The sequence below is a fragment of the Ictidomys tridecemlineatus genome, unplaced genomic scaffold (genome assembly GCF_052094955.1).
Source record: "Ictidomys tridecemlineatus isolate mIctTri1 unplaced genomic scaffold, mIctTri1.hap1 Scaffold_878, whole genome shotgun sequence".
NCBI classification, from domain to species: Eukaryota; Metazoa; Chordata; class Mammalia; order Rodentia; family Sciuridae; genus Ictidomys; species Ictidomys tridecemlineatus.
Window position 1 is genome coordinate 11,169 of NW_027526120.1, and position 22,827 is coordinate 33,995.

The following is a 22,827-nucleotide window of genomic DNA, read 5'->3' on the forward strand; positions in this document are numbered from 1 at the left end:
TTGCAGCACAACTTTTCATTTTTCTGGTTGTACACGATGCACCATTTGTGCATTCATACATGGACCTAGGGTAATGATGTCCATCTCATCCCACCATCTTTCCAGCCTCCATTTCCCCCTTCCCACTCCTCCCTCCCTTTGCCCCATCAAAGTTCCTCCATCCCCCCTTCTCCAATTATGGATCAGCATCCACTTATCAGAGAGAACATTCAGCCTTTGATTTGAAATAGCTGCAGAGTCCTGGGCTTTCCTTGGCGGCTTGGCGGCCGAGTGGCCGACCAGCCAGCAGGGGGCGCACTGTCCGCCGCGCTCCCTCCCAGCGCCCGCTTCCGCTAACGGAAGCCTGGACGGCTGGAGGCTGCGGGATGGCGCTGCCGCTCAGGTCCCGCTCTGGTCGCTACCTGCGCTGCCCGGGCGCGGCATCCACTGGTCCGGCCTCACGCTCCGCCCGTCGCCGGCAGGTGTGCAAAGCCGGACCGGCCGAGGCGGCCATTTCCGCGGCCTGAGACCCGCGGCCCGCGGCAGCTGAACCAGAACTTCGGGCGCCTCTTTCCCGCTAGGACGCTGCCTGCCCCGCGCGCCAGGGCGGCCGGGGGGCAGGTGTCCTCCGGGAGGAGCCTCTGGGACCCGCAGCGTGGATGGCGCGCAGCAACCCCTGTCTCTCTTACCTCTATCCCTGTGGTGCCTGCTGATGGGGACTGGGTGCCGCCTGGGGCACCCTGGAGCTGGGGAGGGGCGGCGGTTGAGCGCCTGAGGGAACCCGCACCCACCTGTCCGCCGGCGCGGGGTGGGGGCCAGGTGAGTGGTCAGTGAGCATGCGTGGGCTTCAGGTGGTGCAGAGGGAACACCGCGGGCTGTGCCAGTTGTGCCTCCAGGCAGGAGCACCAGAGGGTGAACCACAGGCCTTGCTTGGCTGCCTCCTAGCTTTCCCTGAGGATGACCACTTGCTCTGAAAGCTCCTTTTTCCACTGCTTCCTTTTGTACCTGGGCAAACACTTTGTCATGAGCCATGCTCTGTGATTTGTGTTTCTAAGTTTGATTATTCACTTTCTATAGATCAATTATGAATCTCTCCAATTAGGACTTTAATGTTTTTCTCAAAACTCAGTTTTTGTTTTTGACCTACAAGCAACCAAAAACTTAGCCTTTAATGCATGCCTTTTTCTTCATTAATTCAGCTAAGAAATATGTATGGAACACCCACTGTGTGCATTGTGCTGGGCACTGTACTGGACACCCTCCATGCATATTTGATTAAGGCCTAGGCTTTTGCATCACATGTCCTTTCAGTTTGGTGGAAAAGAGAAGAGAATCAATTGCTCATTATCTTTCTTGCTTGGCATGATCTCAGCCAATACTCTCAAATTTCACTTTTGTTCAAGGATTCTGATTCTTGCAAGAACATTTTAATTTCTTTGGGGAGTTCATTTAGTATCTGAAATTTTGTGTATATTTTATGCTGCCTTTCTATAATATGCCTTTACTGGCTTTTTAAAGTGCACATATGTAACTTTTCTGGAGACAAAAATGAGGCCTTTACCTATAATGGGGTCCTGTTTGGTTTTTAACACAGTATGCAGTGTGGTTACTGCTGAAGCTGAAAACCTGGTATTCTTTCTCGGTAGTGGTAATGTTTTTCTGGCAATTGCCATACTAGGCCTTTCACATTCTTGGAGTATATTGGAACTTTATGAATATAGAAATGTTTAACAGGCTTCTGACTTTATCCCATGTAACACTTGAATTGAGAGTCTCTTGTTTTCTTTGTATATACTCATACCCCAAATTCACAACTTAATTTTGAAGTTTATCTTTCATTTGATGAACTTTTCCCCCTCACAAAGATTCCAAGTTTTTCTCAACTCATGAAGCCGATGATACATAAACAACTGTAAAGAGAACTGCAAACTGAGATGTGTTTCTTTGCTATCTTCATCTAGACACAGTTATGTCTGTCTCCTATCCTACCCCACCTTGGCCTTATGATAAAAATTCATAACCCAGCAGAATTACAAAGTGTTAAGTCCACAAATAATTGCCAAGTCCTGTTCAAAGTCATTCTTTCTCACCTGCCTTTACCTGTGCTTTGATTTTGAATAGCTTGTGCTGTTTTGGAGCCTTCATTTCTTAAAAGTTAAAATGGACTGGTAGAGAATAAATACAGCACAGGAGGAGTGATTTCAGTGACTTAGTCCCAAACCAACACAAAATATTTTAATGAATGAATGGGATTCAATTGTCCTTTTGTAAATGATCATCTTTCTTCCTTTTCTGGTAGGGTTTTTAGACCCTGAGGAGGAATTGGAGCTGATCCACATTATGGGAATGGAAACCACCGAACCTGAGCCAGACAGTGCAGTGCAGCCTGCCTCTTGTTCTGATGACCTTTGATGCCAAATGAGACTCTGAGAAGATCACTCCATTGAAGACTGTTCTAAGAAAAAGCAGGATCAGAAGAGATTGGGAACTCAAAGAGGTCTTGAGACCAATGTTAAACACTTTGCTAGAATCTGGATCAGTTCATGGGGATTTTAGATCTAGAGACGAGAGTGGTGATGAGAGCAGTTTCCATGAACCTATGGAAATGAAACCTCTGGAAATTAATCCATCATGTCCAGCAGAAGAAAATGATGTATCTGTCCTGATTCCTGTGGGGGACCAACTACCAGAAGCCCGTCTTTCCACTGATGTTCCAGGAAAAAAGGGTTCCAATCCAAATCACAGCTTTCCACCAGAAACCACGGGTGAGACAGTGGTCCATTCGACCGCAGGGCACTTCCAGACTGAACTTTTTAAAAAATTTATTTATTTGTTCTAATTAGTCATACATGACAGCAGAATTCATTTTGATTCATAGTACACAAATGAAGCACAACTTTTTATTTCTCTGGTTGTACACAAAGTAGAGTCACATCATTCGTGTCTTCCCATATGTATCTAGGGTAATGATGTCCATCTCATTCCACCATCTTTCCTACCCCCATGGCCCTCCCTTTCCATCCCTCCCCTTTGCCCTATCCAAAGTTCATCCATTCCTCCCTTGCCCCCTCCCCCATTATGGATCAGTAGCTACTTATCTGAGAAAATATTCACATTCAGTTTCAAGTGATATTCCTACTAGCCCCGACTGCATATACATTGTAATGGATTGATTATATTCCAGGGATTTTTCAAGACAACAGATTTGGACATTTGGACATCAGTGATAAATTGAGTACTGACCTCTTCCAGGACAAAAGTGAGGAGGCTTCCCTTAACCTAGTGTTTGAGCTGGTAAGTCAGCTACAGTGTCACACTCACAAAGAGAATGGAATTGAAATTTGCATGGAGTTTCTCCATGGCACTTGTATTTAAGGCAGGAATTATTTGAAGCAGCACACGGTGTTGCTATATCATGGGCAGATCAAAAGCCCAACTGATCAAAAGTGGCAGAGTATTCTATGATTCTCAGAAATACTCAGAAAGATTTTATTGTAACACAGAAAAAGATAAAATGAGAAAGAAGTGTGGGTATGTATTATAACAACTTGTAAAAACTGTTAAATGCTGTAGAGAAAGTAAAAAGGTAAAAGTAAATTAGTTTCATTAAAAAAAGAAAAAAAATTATTGAAATAGCCATAATGTTACCCACATTAATAATTTGTAAATGCACATGTTAGTGGCATTGAATCCTCATATCTTTGGACATAATCAGCAGCAAGATCATGATATTAATATTTCTCACTGCCACTCATCATTGAATGTGGAAATTCTCTGTAGAGCATTTAGACAAGAACTATAGCAGAGATAGGGGAAGAAATTGCTTTATCACTACTCTCAGAAATCAGGATCCTATACTTCAAATTCCAATAAGATTTCTCAAGAAAACCCAGGGTATTAATAATTAATTTCTGCATAGTTGCTATGAATAAGTTTATATATCGGCAATGACAAATATACAAAGAAATTTAGAAGAGAATTTCCATTTCCAATAGCATTTAAAATGCAAATTTTACCTAGGGAAATTAGGCTTATATAATTAAATGAATACATTACTGCAAAAAAAGAGAAAAGCTCCAAGTAGAGTTTTCTCATAATAGCACAGAATAATACTTATAGAGAGACAAAGTCACCATGAGAGTTGTACAAAAACTCCATAAAATTCAGCAAAACTAGAAAACCAATGGATGAGCAAAGCTGAGGACATGCTGGTATGAATGTGGGAAATGTGAGCAAAAAGTAAGCAGGCAGAGAGCAACACAGGCTGTACTGTACATCCTGAATGAAGAAATACATTACACAAGATCTGGAATGTTACTACCTGTTCTTTGCTTTTGCATTATACTCCAAAATAAAACTACTGTGCTGGCACAGGAGCTTTCTAAATTTCTTATATATGGTTAGGATTTAATCATGAAAATAGATTTTAAAACGTAAGTAAATATTGTAGAATTTCAAGCAAAATCAATTTGTAGAGATGGTAAGCATCATTTAGGGAATTTGCATACTCCTTCAGGAGCCCTGGGTCTCTCTCAATGCCCAAAAGCAACCCTCACTGCTGTCCTTCTCCCTGCTCAGTGCATGCCCAAGGAGATAGAAATTATTCTGGAGCAGCTCCAGAGCATGGATGGCCATGGCTTATGGTGGCTGATTGCAAAATTATTGTAGAGCCAAGGCTGCAGGCGCAGTTGACTTCAGGGTTTTTCCATGGTGAGATCTCTCCACATTGTCTTTCTGTATCCCTTCCTCCTCCTGTTCCTCTTGTTTCCAGAGTGGACCAGGACACCATAGCTCCTCACAAAAGCAGTAACAGGATTCCTGGCCTATTCCTTGCTTCTCAACCCATAAGCCTTGCATTTCTTCTGGGCTCCCCATGGACCTTTGGTGCTAGCATCTTTTTCCCTGGGAGTGCCTTGTCCAGCTGAGAAAACCTATTGCTCTTCACTGAGCTCAACCAGAACAAGACCACCAGCAAGCTGTGACAGTCTAGTTGGGATGCCAAGCTGAGCCAGTTTTTACCCTAACAGCCTGAGGACATTTTCCTGATCCTTGTTGCCCTCTCCAGTTAGGGACATGCCACTTTCAATGGTGCACCTGGCTTCTTCCTACATTTGCAGCCACAGTAGCTGCAGCTGCAGAGATGGCCAGTAACTGGTCTATGTACTTAGCACCCACTGCTGTCTTTCTGGCCTATCTTCAATGGGGACCCTGATTGGCCCCAAGTCTCATCCCACAGTCCCCCATAAGGCAGAAGAATCAATGTAGCCAGTGGTTGGGCCAAAGAGCCTGACTTCCCTAGCTAGGCTGAGGTGCACACCTTGGTTCTTCCCCTACTGGCCAAGCCCTTCCATGGCCAATGGCACAATCCTGGAGGCTAAACTGTGGTGGGAAGCAGGGGCTCTGGCAGCACAAGAGGCAGTGGCAGGTGCACCCTGGCACCCATGAGCAGCCAGGAGCACAAGTACAGCTCAGTGTCTATGGCATAGCTCCTGAACCAGACATACCTCTATTACCACCACCAATACTGAGTCCATACTCACTCTACATGAGTGCACCACTGATACCTGCCTAGCTCCTGGAGCCCTACTCCAGTACCTGAGTAACCCAGTGCAGACCTGCTGGAGAACCTGGCAGAGAGACCCTAGTGTGTGAATTGTAGCTTCTGTGGACATCTGGAGGACACTGGCCATTTACCATGCAAAGTTTGTGGTAGCTAATCCCATACTAAAAGTCTTTACAACTAAATGAATGGCCTCAGCTGACCCCTCATCAGCCAGAAGCATGGGCCTTCACCATGAAGGCTTAGACTGTCTGTGCCAACTGGCACACCACAACCACCTTATGGTGCAGAAAACTTCAGGGTGAAACTCTATGCAATGCTTTTGGACTCTACTTGAAACTAATGGGGTGCTTTGACCACTTGATATGAAAAAAAGAAGTTTAAACCAGGAAACAAAGTAAATAAGTAAATAAGTCAAAGACTTGCTCTGGTAATAACAATAAATGCATTTCTGTGACTCCAACTTCCACCTCTTCTAAAAGGATTGCAGCAAAAATATTTCTTCTCCAATGCATCCAACAGCCTCAGGTGCAGGTGCCCCAGTAATGGCTAGTGCAGGAGGGGCACCAACCCCAGAACAGCAAGCTCAGGTATTCCAGTCAAGATGGGCGGGCTCTACATAGACATCAATCTGGCCTTGCTTGCTGGTGTCGCATCCTCAGAGCAACAGGATTTCAGGTATGCTCTGGCCCTGGCCTGAGCCCCTGCTGCCAGAAGGCAGGGAGAACACCACTGAAGAAGTCCTTGCACCTCTTATGTCTGATTTTGTCTAGTAGCCCCGATAGTGGTGAATGCCAACAGAACATTGCTCCAACATGTGATTTCTGTGCCTTTGAGTCTGAAAGAGATGTATTTCCCCAGGAGGCTTGCTGAAGAGTAAAAGAAGATGAGGCTCCTCTGGAGAAGGGTCAGTGCAGCAGGAACGTGGCAAGCTCCATCCACCCAGGGCCACCTCCAGCCAGTCTACCTCTCGGTTGACTCCTGCACTGCTTGCAGAAACTGGGACTGGGACCAGGGCCTTGCCTGCTAAGGAAGATGGAGAGAGATCCTTTAAAACAAGGTTTCATGTGTATATCCTCAAGTCTTGTGTTTCTTCTGATTGATTCTGGTTATTCCAGAATTTCTGCATATCTGTTCCATAAGCAGATTCACAAGTATTCATGGAGAAGATCATTGAAGGCCACCTGGGACACATCTTAGAAAATGAGTGAGTTCCTGGATCTTTTGTCAAAATATTTCTCAGTTTCCAAAACTGCATAGATACTTTAACATACACTGTGATTGGTGTTTCTCAAAGTTCATCTTGCCTGACTGATCTGAGGTCAGTTGGAATTTGAACACAGATAGCAAACAAGATATTTTTCTTCCATATATACATATTTTTTAAAGGGTAATTTTCATTGCAGAAATATTTTGCATACGTTATATCATTTGCATAAGATTTAAGAGTGGCTTTATAATGAATATAAACCTTTATCTTAATGGTTCTTACAATAATGTAAAAGAAAAATGCTAACTTACACATTGTTATAATTCTTTTATATCTACAGCCTTTTCTATATTCCCAATTGTTTAAGAAAACTATTTCAAGAACAAATCTTCTCTCTGGAAAATTGCCATTTTCCATTTGTTAGGAATTTTTATAGAAGAATACCAATATATGTCCTTTCTTTTACTATGGAATATGTGCTGGAAAAATTACAGCAAACCATTACTACCTAATGAATAATACTTGTATATCTTCTAGAATTTGTAAACATATTGTGCAATTCTGTATAGCTTGAGTAACCCACAGGTTGGTTTACATTAAATTTTTAAATGGGATGTCATATGGAAAACAATTTCAGGACAGTTTTTAAAATAAAATGAGTATTATTTTTTCTGTCTGGAAAAAATGAAGAGTAATTTTCTTGGCAGTCACTTTTTTGTTACTGTGACCCAAATACCTGACAAGAACAATTTAGAGCAGAAAAAGCCATTTTCATAGTTACAGAAGATCCAGTCCATGGTCAGTTGGTGCCATTGCTCTGGGCCTGAGCAGAGGCAGAAGATCATGGCAGAAGGATACATCAAAGGAAAGCTCTCTAGTACATGACAGCAGGAAAGGAGAGAGAGAGAGAGAGAGAGAGAGAGAGAGAGAGAGAGAGAGAGAGAGAGAGAGAGAGAGAGAACAAACTCATAAGGACATGCCCCCAGTGACCTCTGTCTTCCTGAGTCACATCACCTGCTAGCAGTTACCACATAGTACCTTAGTCATCTCAAATAATTAAGCCATCCGGATTAGTGCCCTGTTAGGACACAGCTCTCATAATCTAATTACTTCACTGTGAGCATTACTGCATTGTCTCCCATGAGCTTTGGGAAAACTTATACCCAAAGCATAACACTTTTAATTGCCAAACAGTAAGAATTATTTGCCCCATATCTAAGTAGGTTGATCATCACCAAAACATACAGGGAGAAATTCTGTCCATCTTTAGCCTGGTGAAACTGCTTTCAATACTCCTTTGCAAACTCCGTCAGATACATCCAGGACAGCAACACTTTGGATAATATTTAAAAACAGTTAGGTCCCATCCCAAGTTACACTCCCAAAGCACCATGACTTACTGAATGCAGCAGTCATTCCTATGCTCACTGGAGCCCTTGAAGCATGGCTGCATTTTTAGTTCATGCTTCTCCAAATATGAGAGTTGCTTGCTATTCAGAGTCCCACACTGCCTTTGTCTTAGGGATGGTGCTGCATCTTCCTACTTCACTCCACCATCAATTAATGCTAAAGCACCCAGCACTGGAGCTCTCCCAAGGTTCAAATGCAACAAGCAGTAATGAAATAGCCATGTGGTTCAGGGAAGTTAATTGTTCAAACTTAATGGGTCAACAATGATCTGGCTGGAGGATGGTACAACATCCTCAACAGTGCAATCAAGCATATTGGTGCCTCCTTTCTCCACAAGAAGAGTGTCCTCAGTGCTTACTCTTAGGGTAACTCCACACTTCTTAACTTCCTCTGGAAATTGGTTCAAGCTCACATTGGCTGGATTGTGTGTAGTAAGGCATTTTCCTTCTTTCATATGACACTCAGAGGAACAAGTCAATTTTTTTAGATCCATTATAAATAAGGTAAAAAGCACTCAAAGGGGCTAAGAATGAAATTGTAATAACTGAATGAAGAAATGATATCCACTGGAGATCCTCAGTGATTACTTATGAAGGTGGGCATGAAGGGACGTGAAATGCAGTTCCTCTCAAGAGGCAGCAATTCTGCAGTCCAGGGACACTGAGGCAATAGTAAGGAGGAGCAGGCACTGAGGTTCACCCTGTCCAGGCTAGAACTCCTGTGACATGCTCTGTGGGTTCAGTTTGACCCTTCCACATCGAGGTGAAATACTTTTATGGGTCATCCTGTTAGAGTAGAGATGAATTTCTGCAGTTCATTTATCTGCATCGATGTCATTATTTGCCTGGCAATAATGTCCACTGACTTTGAGGCACCCATAAACCTGTGAGGAACTGAGGAATAGGTTTTCCCCTTGAAGACTGTGACATCCTCATGCAGTGGTTTCTTAGGGGAGACCACACAGGTGGTGTTGGTGTTGGTGGCTGCAAGGCAGGGGTTGCTGCATTGTTACTGAGCAGTGGCAGCAGTGATGCAGGTCACAGTGGGGACTAGATTGCCATGCAGTAAGCAGACCCTGGAAAATGCTTCCCAGAGAAGGCCCTCAGCCAAGGATCCAATATACATGCCAAGTCCAAAATTGTGCCTTTAGAAGTTTTGTTAGTTATAAGTTACATGAGCCAGGCAGGGTGGGGTGCATAGCTATTATCAAGCTATTTGTGAGGCTGAGGGAGGAGGGGAATAAGTCTGAGGCCAACTGAAGGCAATTTAGCAAGAATGTGTCTCAAAATAAATAATAAAAAGGGCCAGGCACAAAGAATCGTGGTAAATGTCCCTATGTTCAATCCTCAGTTTTGAAAAAATAAAAAATAATTTTGGGCATGTTGTTACATGCATTTAATCCCAGCTACTGGGGAAACAAGGAGGAGGATTTTGCGAGTTTGAAGTCAGGCTTGGGAATTTAGTAATCAGCAAGATATTGTCTCAAATAAGAAAAAGGCTGTGTATGTACTTCATAGGAAGTTGGTAAGTTTCTAATATAACAAATACTGTCAGGATGGTCACTAATGTCATCCTGAATCACACACAGAGAGTGTGGCATGCATTTCAGGAGCTACAGAGATCCTGATCTCCTATTTGCATCCATGATTGTTGCTAGGGGTCCCATGTGCACGGTGAAATTTCAATACCTTCATTGCTTCTGACGTGGATGTCACAAGGTCATATCTGTGCACATGTATTAGCACAGATTGAGAGTCTCCAGGAGCAGACTGGAGACTTCCTTCACTTCAGCTCAAAGCACAGTGACCATCTATGACTTTTTCCCAAATACAACATTAAATCTCAGAAAACAGGAAGATGCTCTGATGGTGTTTTCCTGGTAAAAACAACATTGGAACACAATAGAACTTGGGCTGTAAAGTATGTGGGCTGAAACACCAGAGGTGGTAGGGGTAACAGAGGGAATACAGGTGGCGTGGCAGCAGAGGGAAGCTGGGTATTGCCATGGGTACCCAAGGTGTAATTTGTGTGTAATTAGTCCCCAGGCTGAGTGTGACTTCCTGTGCCTGGCTGGCTGGCCTGGAGCAGAATTTGAGATCATGGATAGAGCCAGAGCTGCCGGGTCCAAAAGGAGGAAAATGTTGTAAAATGGGGGATCTTTGTGCTGCTTCCTGCCAAGAGCTTCAAATATGGACTGAGCAGTGTCTCCAGGGCACACAAGATGTTACAGACCCGGTGAGATATCATTGCTAACCCTATGCTGAATCCAGTGGGGACTTGACATCCTGGGCCAAGGGTGGGAGAATGCTTCCAATGGAGCCAGGGAAAGACCCCAAAGGAGAGGCAGTGAAGGGGGTGTAGTGTCCATAGGGGTAACTCTCAGAGAAATAAATCCTGCAGATGCGTTGGGTGAGGGGCTGGAACAGATGGCAGATTCATTGCTGAACAGCTGTGGAAAAGCAGGGGATGCAGGATCCATGGTGAGATCCTCTGAGAGAAAGAGAAAGGAGACCTGAGTATCACTCAATGTACCCTTGGTGTGCTAGAGGACTGCTTGCTTCCCTTTGCATGTCTAAGTCTTGATCAGTGACTTGAAATCCCAGTTTGGATATGGTGGCAGCATTAGAATGTTCCATCTCCTATGTGACAGTAGAGGAATCTTGTGATTTCAGGAGCTAGACTGTTAGGTTTAGGTGCTCCATTCCTAGAGGTCCCTGTCTGCTATGGGGTGAAGGGTGTCTGCCAATTTGTCATATGGTGTCTTCCAATGGGAAAGATCTGAAATGGGAATGGATATCTATTGTCCCTACTTGCCCACTCTCTTTGAGGATATGAGGATCAGCTACAGTGGTAAGTGTCTGTTTTCTTCTTCTGCACCAACTGGAAACATCCACTGGAGTTATGTGAGCCTTCAAGGGCATTCTGCTGGGGGCAGGATCTCCGATAGAGGGCCTGGGGTTGACAATGAGATGTTCTGTGGGCCACCATCCCTTGTTGTTACCAGTTCATTTTGCAAGTAGCTCAGCCCTCTCTATCCAAGACAGACATAAATGAGTAGATAATGAAAGCATTTGTTAGAGATTTTATTGGGGCCTCTGCTGCTGCAAAAGTGAGCAGTACAACAGATGGAGGCATCAGACAACTCAAGCAGTGCTTCAAAGAAAATTCCCTAAGAATGAATTAATAAAAAGAATCACTTAATTGTTTGTCCAGTACCAGGGACTTAACACAGGGATGATTTACTACTGAGCTACATCTGCAGCCCTTTTCATTTGTTACTTTTTTTGAGACAGAGTCTTACTAAGCTGCTTAGGGCCTTGCTAAATTGCTGAGGCTGGACGTGAACTTGTAATCATCCCATCTCAGCTTTCCAAGTCACTGGGATTACAGGCCTGCACCTCTATGCTCACCCAAGTACTTTGATTAACAATTAAAAAGAATGAAAACAGTTCAGAGGCATAGGCCTGTAATTCCAGCAGTTTAGGAGGCTAAGGCAGGAGAATCACAAGTTCAAAGCCAGCCTCAGCAATTTAGCGATGCTGTAAGTAACTTAATGAGACTCTGTCTCAAAATAAAAAATTAAAAATTAAAGAGGAAATAAAGAGATGGAGATACAGCTTAGTGGTTAAGCACCCCTGGGTTCAATCCCCATAACAAAAGGAAAAAAAATTAAATAACATTTATGCAAATATATTAGATATAACCAATATGTACCTGAAGTAACCCAAAACAATCTGTAATTAAAATAAAATCAAAAATTAATAAACTAGAAAACTACAAATGGAAGGATTAACATGAGTTAAATGGTTCTTTGTCAAATGCAAAGACTGAAATTAATAAATAGCTAACTCAATGAAGTAAAAAAGAGAAGCAGGATTATTTAAATTAAGAAACTAAAAGAGAAAATAACCGCAAATACATGATATTTTGAAATATATCTGCATTGTGGGATTTCTAAATTTCAGCTAATTAATACATGCATTACCTCACATACGTATCTATCTCTTTGTGGTAAGAACATACACCATCTTCTCTCAGTGGTTTTTCAAATACGTTGTGTATTGTTATTAATCATAATCACCAGATTGTGCAACAGACCTCTGAAACTTATTCCCTGTCTAACCAAACTTTGGTATCCTCTGCTTCACAACCTTCAAACATTGATTCTTGATTTTTTTTAAAAAAAATTAAAAGAACTAGAAATAACATAAACTTAATAATCAATAAAATTTGTATGTTTATATTTATGTATATTCACATATAGTGAACACCAAAGAAACTAGTGTTGAGTGTAATATAGAAATACAACAAGAAATCCTGACAAAGTCAGAAAAAAGCTACTGTGTCTACTATAACCATTCTTATTTAATGTTGTTTTGGGGATGCTGGCTATACAATTCAATGAAAGAAAAAAGAAGTATGTGTTTTCAGTGAAAAGAAGTACAATTGTTATTATCTTCATTTGATTTTACTATATATTTGAAAATGTAAAATAACAAAGTTTAAGGAGTACAAATAAGAATTGATAAAGACAGTTTGTCATATAATCAACATACCAAGCTACATAATTTTACACAAATAAAAAGTTGTTGGACTATATAATAAAATAATAGTAACAATAAACTAATATACTTAGGAAGAGACATTAAAGAAACACATGAAATTATGTGATGAAAAGTATAAAATGCAATTGAGGAAGATTAAAAAACAATATTAATGAATAAAATACCATGTTCTTGAACAAAAATATGCAACATCATAAAGACATCAATTTTCCCTAAGGCAATCTATAAAATAATACAACCTACAATATTTTTAGAGGGAGAGGAAAAAAACACACTGATTCCTTGATTCAAAATAAAAAACAAACAAGTCAAGAGTGGCCAGGAATTTTTTTTTTAAGTAGAGTCTCAACAGCTATTAAAATACATTGCAAAGTAAGAGAATTCAAATTATGCTGTGCTGTTTTTTTGAATTCACAGACATAATGAAGGCTTCCAAAGAACAGGACAGAAGTACATTCAAATTCATGTAATAAAGGTAGTTTTTCAAATAAGTGAGGAAAACTTTGATTATTTCATACATGGTTTTGGAAGAGCTGAATAACGGTCTGAAAAAATAAAGCTATATTTTTTAGTTCATATTTTACATAAAATAAATTTTAGATGCATCAAAAATTTAAGTCCAATAAAGGGAATATTAAAAGTACATGGAGTATATCATAAGGATATTTTGTACTATAGTCTTTAATAGAGAAATGCTAGAACAACCCAAATGCAAATAAAGAGAAATATCCAAATATCTGATTGCACTCTAAAAAAATAAATAAATAAATTCTGCATAGTCAGTAGGATTAAAAAACAAAAACAAGGGGCTGTGGTTGTGGCTCAGTGGTAGAGTGCTCGCCCAGCATGCGTGAAGCACTGGGTTCGATCCTCAGCACCACATAACAATAAAATGAAGATATTGTGTCCACCTAAAACTACAATAAATAAATAAATATTTTTAAAAAAACAAGGACAAGTAACAAAATGGAGACAATATTTGCAATAATCTATACATCTGCTAATATTTGATGGTTGTCTAACTAATTTTCTGCCATATAAAGTTTTCTTATAAGTCAATAATATAAAAACCAGTAACTAGTGGGAAAATGAGCAAAAGAAAGAAAAATGTAGAATATGGATGCACTCCTGTAATCCCAGCAGCTTAAAAGGCTGAGGCAGGAGGATCCCAAGTTCAGCCTCATCAACAAGCAAGGCCCTAAGCAACTTATTGAGACACTATGTGTCAGCCATAGTGTGGGGAAATAGGCATTAATTCCTGGCTTGTGTTATAGAAAGTTGGCAATATCAACCACAATGTAAGATGCATTCCCTGTAATTTTGTTTCCAGGAATTTACACTACAGTTATATTCCCACGCGTGTGAAATGATGTATGTACAAAGATATTCATCACAACATTGTTTGAAATGGCAAAAAAGAGGACATGACCCAAATGTGTTAAATAAATTACAGAACTTCCAGACAATGCAATAGTACATAGCCATTTAAAAGGAAAGAGGTCACTAGATAGGACCTGTTATGTCAGCAGTCCGCAAGGTACATTACCACATAATAAAAGCAAGATGAAGAACAGTGTGAAGATTGTACTAACAGCTGTGTAGAAATGGAAAGGAAAAGAGGAGTACATATCTGTCTAGGTGCTTTGCATGCATGAGATGTTCTGGAAGAACACTCCCAATCTGTTACCAGTGAGTGGCCCCTCTAGGAGGCAGCAGTGGGAGCTAGATGGTTTTCTAAATATACCTGTTACAAATTTTTGATTTTGTTTTAGGTGCATGTATTGTTTAAAATTAAACAAAATATTGCTTAAAGTTCTGGACTGTATTCATTTCTTAATGAGAACTCATTGTTTATAAAAGCTCAATAGAGGGAGAAAACAAGATTTAGAATGCAAAACAGTATTAGGGAGAAATAGCCAAGACTAGAAAAACAATCTTTCTCAACTTTTCTGCTTCTCATCCACACAACTATACAAAAAAAAATAGTATTTCAGTGGATTTTGTGGCTAACAACTGAATCTCTGCAACTGTTGGGGAAGTCATCCCTCCTCTGCCAGTCTTAGTTTCTGCATTTTCTTAATGAGATCATTGGACTAGATGCTCTCCAAGGTGCCTCTAGCTCCAGAATTCTGTAAAACATTACTTTGATCTTTCCCTAAGGTCATTTTATTAACTTGCTTCAACATTAGCCCACAAATTAGGGATTACCAGCTTCTAACTATTGCTTGAAGCTTCTTGTTCATTTAAACAAAACGGTTCCCTTATCAACCTTTCTGTTAAAGCCAAGTTTATGATATGAACAGACTTTCTATGATTCTCTTTTTTGTTGTTGTTAAAAAAAGGAAGGAAGAAAGAAAAAAGGCTTGGATTTATATACATCTCAATTTGTAGCATTTGTGGTTTTCTGCAAGTATCTTTTCTAATTTAAACTATTCCAAGCTAAAATTTAAAACATAACATATATGTCTAAACTATAGGTATAAAGTAGTTTTCTCATACAAGGTATTTTAAGGCAATGCAGTGTTCAGGAAAGAAATGTCCTACTTCCTGCTAACTTAAGTGGTTTGAGGAAGAGTCAGTTCTTTGTTCTATTTTTCTGCAAGGCACCTGGGGCTCCAGATGTGCTTCCCTTTTGGACCCAGGCCCATCCCTCACCAGGGAGACTTCTGAACAATGATTCAGCTTTCAGAATGTTATTAGCCAGTAGGTCTATTACTAACTCCCCAGCCCTTTTTGTGGATGCTGCCTTTGTTAACTTCCAATATCAAATTGTATCTTATCATGTGTCTTATCATATGCTTATTGACCTGCTTGGGTCACTTTAACAAAATAATATGTTTGAGATCATGGAAATAGAAAAAGCATAGACCTTTCTTTCTTTTCCCCCCAAAAAGAAAAGGGTCCCTGAGTCAAATCCTGCTCAATAACTTGTGAGTAGTGACTCAGTGGCATTTTATAAATTTCTCAGGCTGTTGTAGCTTCTGCTTGCTTAACCATAAAACAACAACTACCTTGTAAGAATTTTATAAACATTTTTAAAATATTCAATACATATGCTATGTGTCAGGTGTAATGTATCATATGTAATATAATACATAAATATTATATGATATTATATATTATACATTATATATTATATGATGTATATTCATGTAGGACTTAAAAGAATAAACTTTTGTTAGTGAACCACTCTGAATGTCAGTTGCCACTGCAGTAAAATGGGCATATCAGTAAGTTCTAACCCCCACAGTGTTGCTGGAAGGGTTAAGTAAGTGAAAACACACACACACACACACACACACACACAAATGCACTATCTGGCTAAAAGTAAGAGCTCGACAAATGCTGTCTATTATCACTATATAGCTAGGTCCCCTTCACAACAACAGTCTTCAATAAGTGATGGGCATCCTGTTCATTTCTTATAGGAAGTGCAGATGCAGGTGTTTGGTGGAATTTCAGGGTGTCACAGGAATGGATCTGGTGCCATGCACCCATGCAGCAGGGGCTCATGAAGGATGGCAGCAGTGTTACCTCCACCTGCTCTCTCAACTGAGATTCTCTCAATGCTTAGTTTTTATTTTCAAAGATAGCACAAGCCTTCTTCAGAGAAAAGGAGGCAGTGGTGCTATGGGGTGATGAGGGTGTTGGACTGGGAGAGAAATTTTTGTACTCCACCAATGCCTCGCTCTCTGCCTTCTCACCTGTTTAATGAGGACCTATCTACTTCCAGAACAATTATGAAGTACAATTGTTCTCCGAAAGTCTCACCTTTAGGTCTGATTCACAGGTCCTGAAAATGGAGATGGAGGAAGGAAGAATAAAGAAAATAGAGAATGAGATAGGGGACCATGGAAATGAGACCTTCGTAGAGGAACTTTCTTCTGGGCCTCAAGAAGAGAATTATATCAGTCCTGGAGAAAATTCCTTGAAGTTCCCTGCAGGAAAACTTCAAGACTCAATTCAGCGCATGCGGGCAAGCGGGTCCACGAGCGCGGCGCGCGGGCACCGGCAGCGGGCCCTGGAGGTTCCCCCCGAGGGTGGAGGGCCCTCGCGGGAGGAGGAGGCCGAGCCGCAGGGCACCGCCTGGAGCGGGGACAGCGGTAACGTGTCCCAGAGCCACAGCAGCGCCTCGGGGCCGTGGGAGGACGAGAGCCCGGAGGACGGCGCTCCCGGCCGCGACCTGCCACTCCTGCGCCTCACCGCCGCGGGCTACGCCACCTGCCTGCTGCCCGGGGCCGGGACGCGGCCCGAGGTGGAGGCCTTCGTGCGGATGATCGGCAGCAGCGTGGCTAGGATGGAGCAGGTCACCAGGGCTGAAGCCGAGCTGGAGGCCTTCCCCTGGGCCTTCCAGAAGCTCCTGCACACCATCAGTGTGCCCTCCTTCTTCACCAAGCCTGCCCCCGCGAGGCCGCCGAGCGCCGCCTAGGAGCCGTCGGTCCTGTTCTGCACTGAAGACCACTTCCCCTGCTGCCCTGACAGACCCCAGCTCTGAGTCCCGCGGCCCCTGCGCAGGAGGACCCCAAGCGAGACACTTATCCCAAGTATTAAGTTAATTAAAGGGCCTACTCATAGGCGTTTAGGATGTGGAGCATGGAGTTTTGAAGTTTATTTTCTGCAAACAAATTCTCAGTATATTCATTATTCCACGTAGAAGTGCAGTTTTCCTGTGTCTTCCAGTTCTCATCTAGCTGCTTGGTGGGGGATGGGGAAGCAAAATGAATGAACTTAATCTGTGCACTGTGGCAAAACTGTTATTTTTACGGATTTTACTACTCAACAGTATTACCTTTTCAAGATTTATATATTTATATGATCATAAGAAAAACTACTGAGCCAGTAAAGCTTTGTTATTAATTAATCCTAAAAAAAAAAGACTCAGTTCAGACTGCAGTATTGCTGCATGATATACCTGCAAAATTCCATGAATGGACCTCAGGGCTCATGCTAGAATCTGCAAGCTTCAAGACAAAACAATGGCCCCACTTTTGAAGACAAACAGCTCACTCCAAAGAATCGATTCAACGCCCACAGGAATGGACATTCTGCTTAAAAAGAAAAAAGTCTGTTTGTGTTTACAATCGCACCCTATCCAGAAGAGGGAGATGGATGGTAGCGAGGCTGGACAGAGGAAGCTTACCAAGCTAGCCCCAGTACCCAACCAGGAGCCCTTTATTGCCTGAAACTTTTAAAGCATTTGGAGGAAGGTTTTCAACTCAATTAGCATTTAACAACCCTGATGTTTAATCTCAGGATCAGTGGTGAAGTTACTAAAGCCATTACCAGAGGGCTAGAGCAGTCAGTGTGTTTGAAATGTCAATGCATTTCATATGACACTGTGGTCCCCCTCCACACAGTCCCTCCCCATCTGAGGCCATGATATTTAGGAACATTTCACAAGGGCAGGGAATTATCCTGCAGTCTTAGAATCATAAACCTCAAAGGACCCATGGAGTCTACTCTAGCTACACACTGTCCTTGGAAAAACAAGTCAACATTAGAGATACAGGACGGGTTGTGAAGCTGGCAACACAATGTGTGAGAGCTTCTTCTCCCAGACTATCTCCTCTCTATTCAGCCTGCATTCCACCAGAGAAGACAAAAGGGCTAACAAGGGAAGAGGCTGGAAAGAGGTTGTAGAAGGATTTAAATTTAATAAGCAAAAGAAAATATAAAATGGTAATTATCTGGGATTGACCAGTAGTTTTAGGGATGTAACCCTTCATATTCTGAACATCTGAGAGAAAAATGGTTGCACTTTGACTAATTATGAATGGATAAGCATTGTCCCTTCCCACTTTGCATGTGCTAGACAACTCTGGTCCACAGCCCCCTCTTAGCTGGGTGGAGCCATGTGACTAGTTCTTGCCAATGGCATGTGTGCAGAAGGATGTGTGCTGCCCACAGGCGGGAGTAGCCAGGAGCAGGTGTGGGCTCTCAAGATCTGAAAAACCTCTCTAGATCTGAAAACCCAGGGAAAGGTTAACAGAGGACCTAAGAAGAGTGGAGTCACAGCAGGGAAAGGAGCCTGGGTCTCTGATGCCTGCAAAGAACAGCCCCCCCCAACACCAGGCAGTAAATCAAACCACAGATAAACCCTAGACATGCTAAACCACTGAGATTTTAGATTGTTAAAGCAGCAATGATCAATTACGTAACTGAAAAAAACGACATCATCAGACTTATAGACCAAAGCACTCCCAATAGAAATATTTATCGACAACAAAATAATTGAAAATTAACTGTCCAAAAGTAGAGAATTGGGTAAATAAATTATGGCACCTGATTTATTCATTAAAATTACACAGAGATATGATAAAAAGTTAAATAAACAAGTTTTTTTTTTAGCTGCAGAGTCTAGCAGCCAAAAAGTAATTATAAAATAACTCATGTGTTTTTACTTACATCTTTGAAGAAGATTTATAAATCACAGAATTTTTTAAAGGCCCTTCTGTATTCTATCCATTTCTTTTTACCAAAGTAACTATTCCTATGCTTTTCAAAATTCTTGCACAAATTGTCAATCACTTGCCACTAGTCTTCCTCTCTGCCTCTTGCCCAAATTGTCAATCACTTGCCACTAGTATTCTTCTCTGCCTCTTGCCCCAGTCTTGCCCTCAAAACCTAAAGGAAGAATTTGCAGGAGGAGGGCAAAGATGCTAAGAGTTCTCCATCGGCAACTTGCAGACATTGCCACACTTATGGCAGAAGGAACTTCATTTTTCTACATCTTTTTGCCATCAGAACCTTGCTCACCTCTGCCCCAGAGTCAAGGGAAATTTTGTTTTCAGAGAAAAACTAAGAAGTTCTCCATTTCCAGAGAAAGATGGGTGGTTTTTCAAAGCATTGCAAGCAGGGAGAAGAATGTGTGGTCTAATAAAGGCCCAAGTCATGAGATGGAAATGAAAGGGATTAAACTTGTATTAAACTGAAAGTCAGAGTTGTCTTAGAGAAAAATAATTTTCATGGGGACAAGCTAGTTTTTATTTCTGATACCATAAAAGAAAATTAACTACAACCTGGATTGGGTTTCTCTCCTGGCACCACATCCAGGCACCCTATTTCCCAACCCATGGAACTATAATCTCTCCTACCTCCTGTGGGAGGGTACCCTGGGCTTGGGCTATTCCAACCTCTGGATCAGCAATAAGTGGAAGAATCATATATTGCTTAATAGACGGCTTAAACTTGTAAAGACACAAGAGAGGACTTGAGGAATGACTGAGTTATTTTGCAGGGAAGGGGAAAGGTCAGAGAAAATGAGTTTGGAAAGTGAGAGAGTAAGAAAAAAGTTCAGAAAACAGCATACCCTTTATCACCAAAGGGAAAAAAAAGAAAGAAAGAAAAGGAAAATATGTTTAGATAATGTTGGTTGATTCAAGGAGAGTAAAATAGTTTAATCAGGGCACAATACTCCTTAATTAAAGAGTTTAGGGCCAACCACCTAAACTCTTTTAGTAAAGAATGGCATTAACTTTCATTGGGTCTCATGTACTTGGGTTTGGGAAAATGGAAACTGGTTTGTATTCATTGGCAGAAAATGTTCATCTTGGGCTTGGGGTGTAGTTCAATGGTAGAGCGTGCCCTTAGCACTCGGTGAAGACATAGGCCTGATCTTCAGGACCCCCTCCCCTCAAAAAAATAGTAACCTCTTTGTTTTGAATTCTGTACAGCAAGAACTATTTTCTGGAAAACAACCCATTCAACTAAAGAAAGCCACCCTTTCTTCATGAGCCTACACAGCATCTCTGTATGGCAGGAGTTGACAAATCATCCCCTCTCTGAAAAGAATGAGTGGGGTCAGAAGAGCACCTCATTTTTCAGTGAAAGGGTCACAACACGGAACCCAGAGGACCAGCTTGGAGCTTCAGTTTCAGAACATCCTGGAGGTAGAAAGTGAGGAAGCATCCCCAACTGCAACTTGCACACATGCCCACAAATTCTTGTGTGCACAAACTTCCTACTCCCACCTGAATCTGGGCTGATGCAGGAGTAAAGAGGGGATCGGCATCCCCAACCATGATATTCACACCCCTCTCTGCCTCCTCTTGTTTCCTTTCCATGAGGGGTAAATGAGGTAGTTAGTAGAACCAGAGCTATCTCATCTTGGGATGGTCAGTGCCAGAGGCCCTGAATGAGCCACCTTGCCCATTAGCTGTTTCATTATATTAGTGGCACTACATTTTTATAAGACAGCATGCCTTGTAAAATCAGGAGCTCATATTCACATATGGATAAATAGTAAAATGACTCCCACTATAGTTTTCTTCCTCTGCAGCCTCCACATTTTTCTAATCACTTTGGCAGGTGAAAATAATTTTTTTCCCCTCTAAATGAGCTAGATGGGCTGGGAATGTGTCACTTTGGAAAGAAGATGTCTTCATACATGTACAAGGCAGAATGCCAGTTCTCTCAGCCTTACCAGCTGTTCTGGGCACAAATTCAGAGCTCTAAAATGATCCCATTAGCTTAGCCTTCATAGTTAATAGGTGAGAATTAGTTAACTAACACATCTCTAGGCTATGTTAACCCGAGAGGGTAGTTAATTGTGTCTCAAAGGACATGTATTTTGCTTGTTTCTTGTTTTTATATGAGGAGTATCCTTTTAATTCTGACCTCATCTGGAATTCATTTTTTCCCATCTAAGTGTTCAGAATATAAATCTCAGCCTCAAGAGAACTTGGGCACCAGAGCAGACACAGAGAGACATAAGAGAGAAAGAAGAGAGCTGAAAAACTTCCTCCTAGAGAGGAAAGCAACAGGCATTTTGCAGCGAGGATTAAGAGAAAGACAGTGTTTCAATATCATTGAAGGTGACTCTACTTAAAACAGAACTTTGAGCCACTGCAGCTGTGGGGACTAGAAGTCTCTGCAATTAGTAATTGTAACACTTTCATCATCCTGACACAAAAGAAATAGAGTGATAAGGTACTGGAGATATACAGAACCTGGATTTTGAATGAGAAAAATTCTAAAATGGCAAAAATGGAGACGATTGCTCTAGACACACAAAAAGGTGGGTTTTATAGTTTTGTCCCTCAAAGTTTCATGTGTTAAAGGCTTGGTTCCCAGTTGGTGGCAATACTGGGAGGCGGTGGGAACTTTAGGAAGGGGGACCTAGTTGAAGGGAGTGGGTTCTAAGAGGCCCTTAGGAACTTGTTTCACTTTCCTTCTGTTTCCTGGCTGCCAGGAGACAAGCAGCTTTCCTCAACCACACCCTTCCACTATAATGTTTCTACCTCCCCAGAGGCATAAAAACAATGGAACCATGCAACCATGAACTGAAACCTTTGAAACCATAGGCCAACATAAACATTTACTCTCTTAAGTTGTTTTCCTCAGATATTCTGTCACAGTAACAGAAAGCTGTTTCTCAATCCTTGTGAGGAAGAACATAAAATTAATATTAGAACCTCAGTAAAGAGAACTTTTTTCAGTCATTCCTTTTGTTATCTTAAAATAAAGCCAGGTGGGATTTATTATGGTTTTAAAATGCAATTTGTTCCCCAAAATTTCATGTGCTAGAAACTCAGTTCCCAGTGTGGTGGTGTCAAAATGGTGGAACTTAAAAGTGGGGCTGACTTCAAGGTAGTTAGGTCATAGAGGTTCCACTGTCATGAGTACATTAATGCTGTCTCTTGAAGTGGATGGTGTCTCACAGGAGGGTAGGTCCTGCAAGAGCAAGTTGTTATAAAAGCATGAGTGCGGCCCTCCCCACTCTCTTTCTGCATCTCTCATCTTGCCACCTCTCTCTCTTGCACTCCTGCCACATGGAGCCTTGTGTCATCATATAATACAGCCAGAAGGCCCTCACGAAAGGCCAACCAGATGGAGCCGCCCAACCTTAGACTTTCCAAAACAGTGAGGTACATTAAACCTCCTTCCTTTATAAAGGACCTAACTCAGGAACTTTGTTATAGCAACACCAAAATGGACTAAGACAGGTGTGGGACAACTTTAATAATTCTTATCAGCCAATATCTGGATGAGCTGTGCTTCACTGGTAACTGTGAGTAATGATATTATAAATCATTCATTGAATATTATAATGTGTTGTTCTCTGCACAAGTTACTTTACAAATATTGGGATTGTTCTGCCCAAC

At 41.6% G+C, this 22,827-nt stretch overlaps 1 protein-coding gene across 2 annotated transcripts; it reads left to right on the plus strand.

The window, feature by feature from the left end:
• Window positions 1–316: 316 nt before the first annotated feature.
• On the plus strand, window positions 317–20,412 carry LOC144374776 (uncharacterized). 2 transcript variants are annotated; one of them, XM_078037513.1, is made up of 5 exons: window positions 317–798; window positions 2,279–3,273; window positions 6,401–6,746; window positions 10,198–10,394; window positions 16,515–17,443. In XM_078037513.1, the coding sequence occupies exons 3-5, from the start codon at window positions 6,743–6,745 to the stop codon at window positions 17,151–17,153; spliced, it is 840 nt and encodes a 279-aa protein (XP_077893639.1). In that variant the 5' UTR covers window positions 317–798; window positions 2,279–3,273; window positions 6,401–6,742; the 3' UTR covers window positions 17,154–17,443. The 2 variants fall into 2 exon arrangements, 1 of the variants encoding a protein (XP_077893639.1); XR_013434082.1 differs by lacking the exons at window positions 6,401–6,746; window positions 10,198–10,394; window positions 16,515–17,443 and adding an exon at window positions 20,398–20,412 and having other exon boundaries at window positions 323–798.
• Window positions 20,413–22,827: the final 2,415 nt, after the last annotated feature.

Bases quoted from the DNA above. Each gene is read 5' to 3' on its own strand.
- LOC144374776 (XM_078037513.1), top strand. The intron at 10,395-16,514 runs GTGAGATATCAT...TCTGATTCACAG, and splicing joins CACAAGATGTTACAGACCCG to GTCCTGAAAATGGAGATGGA.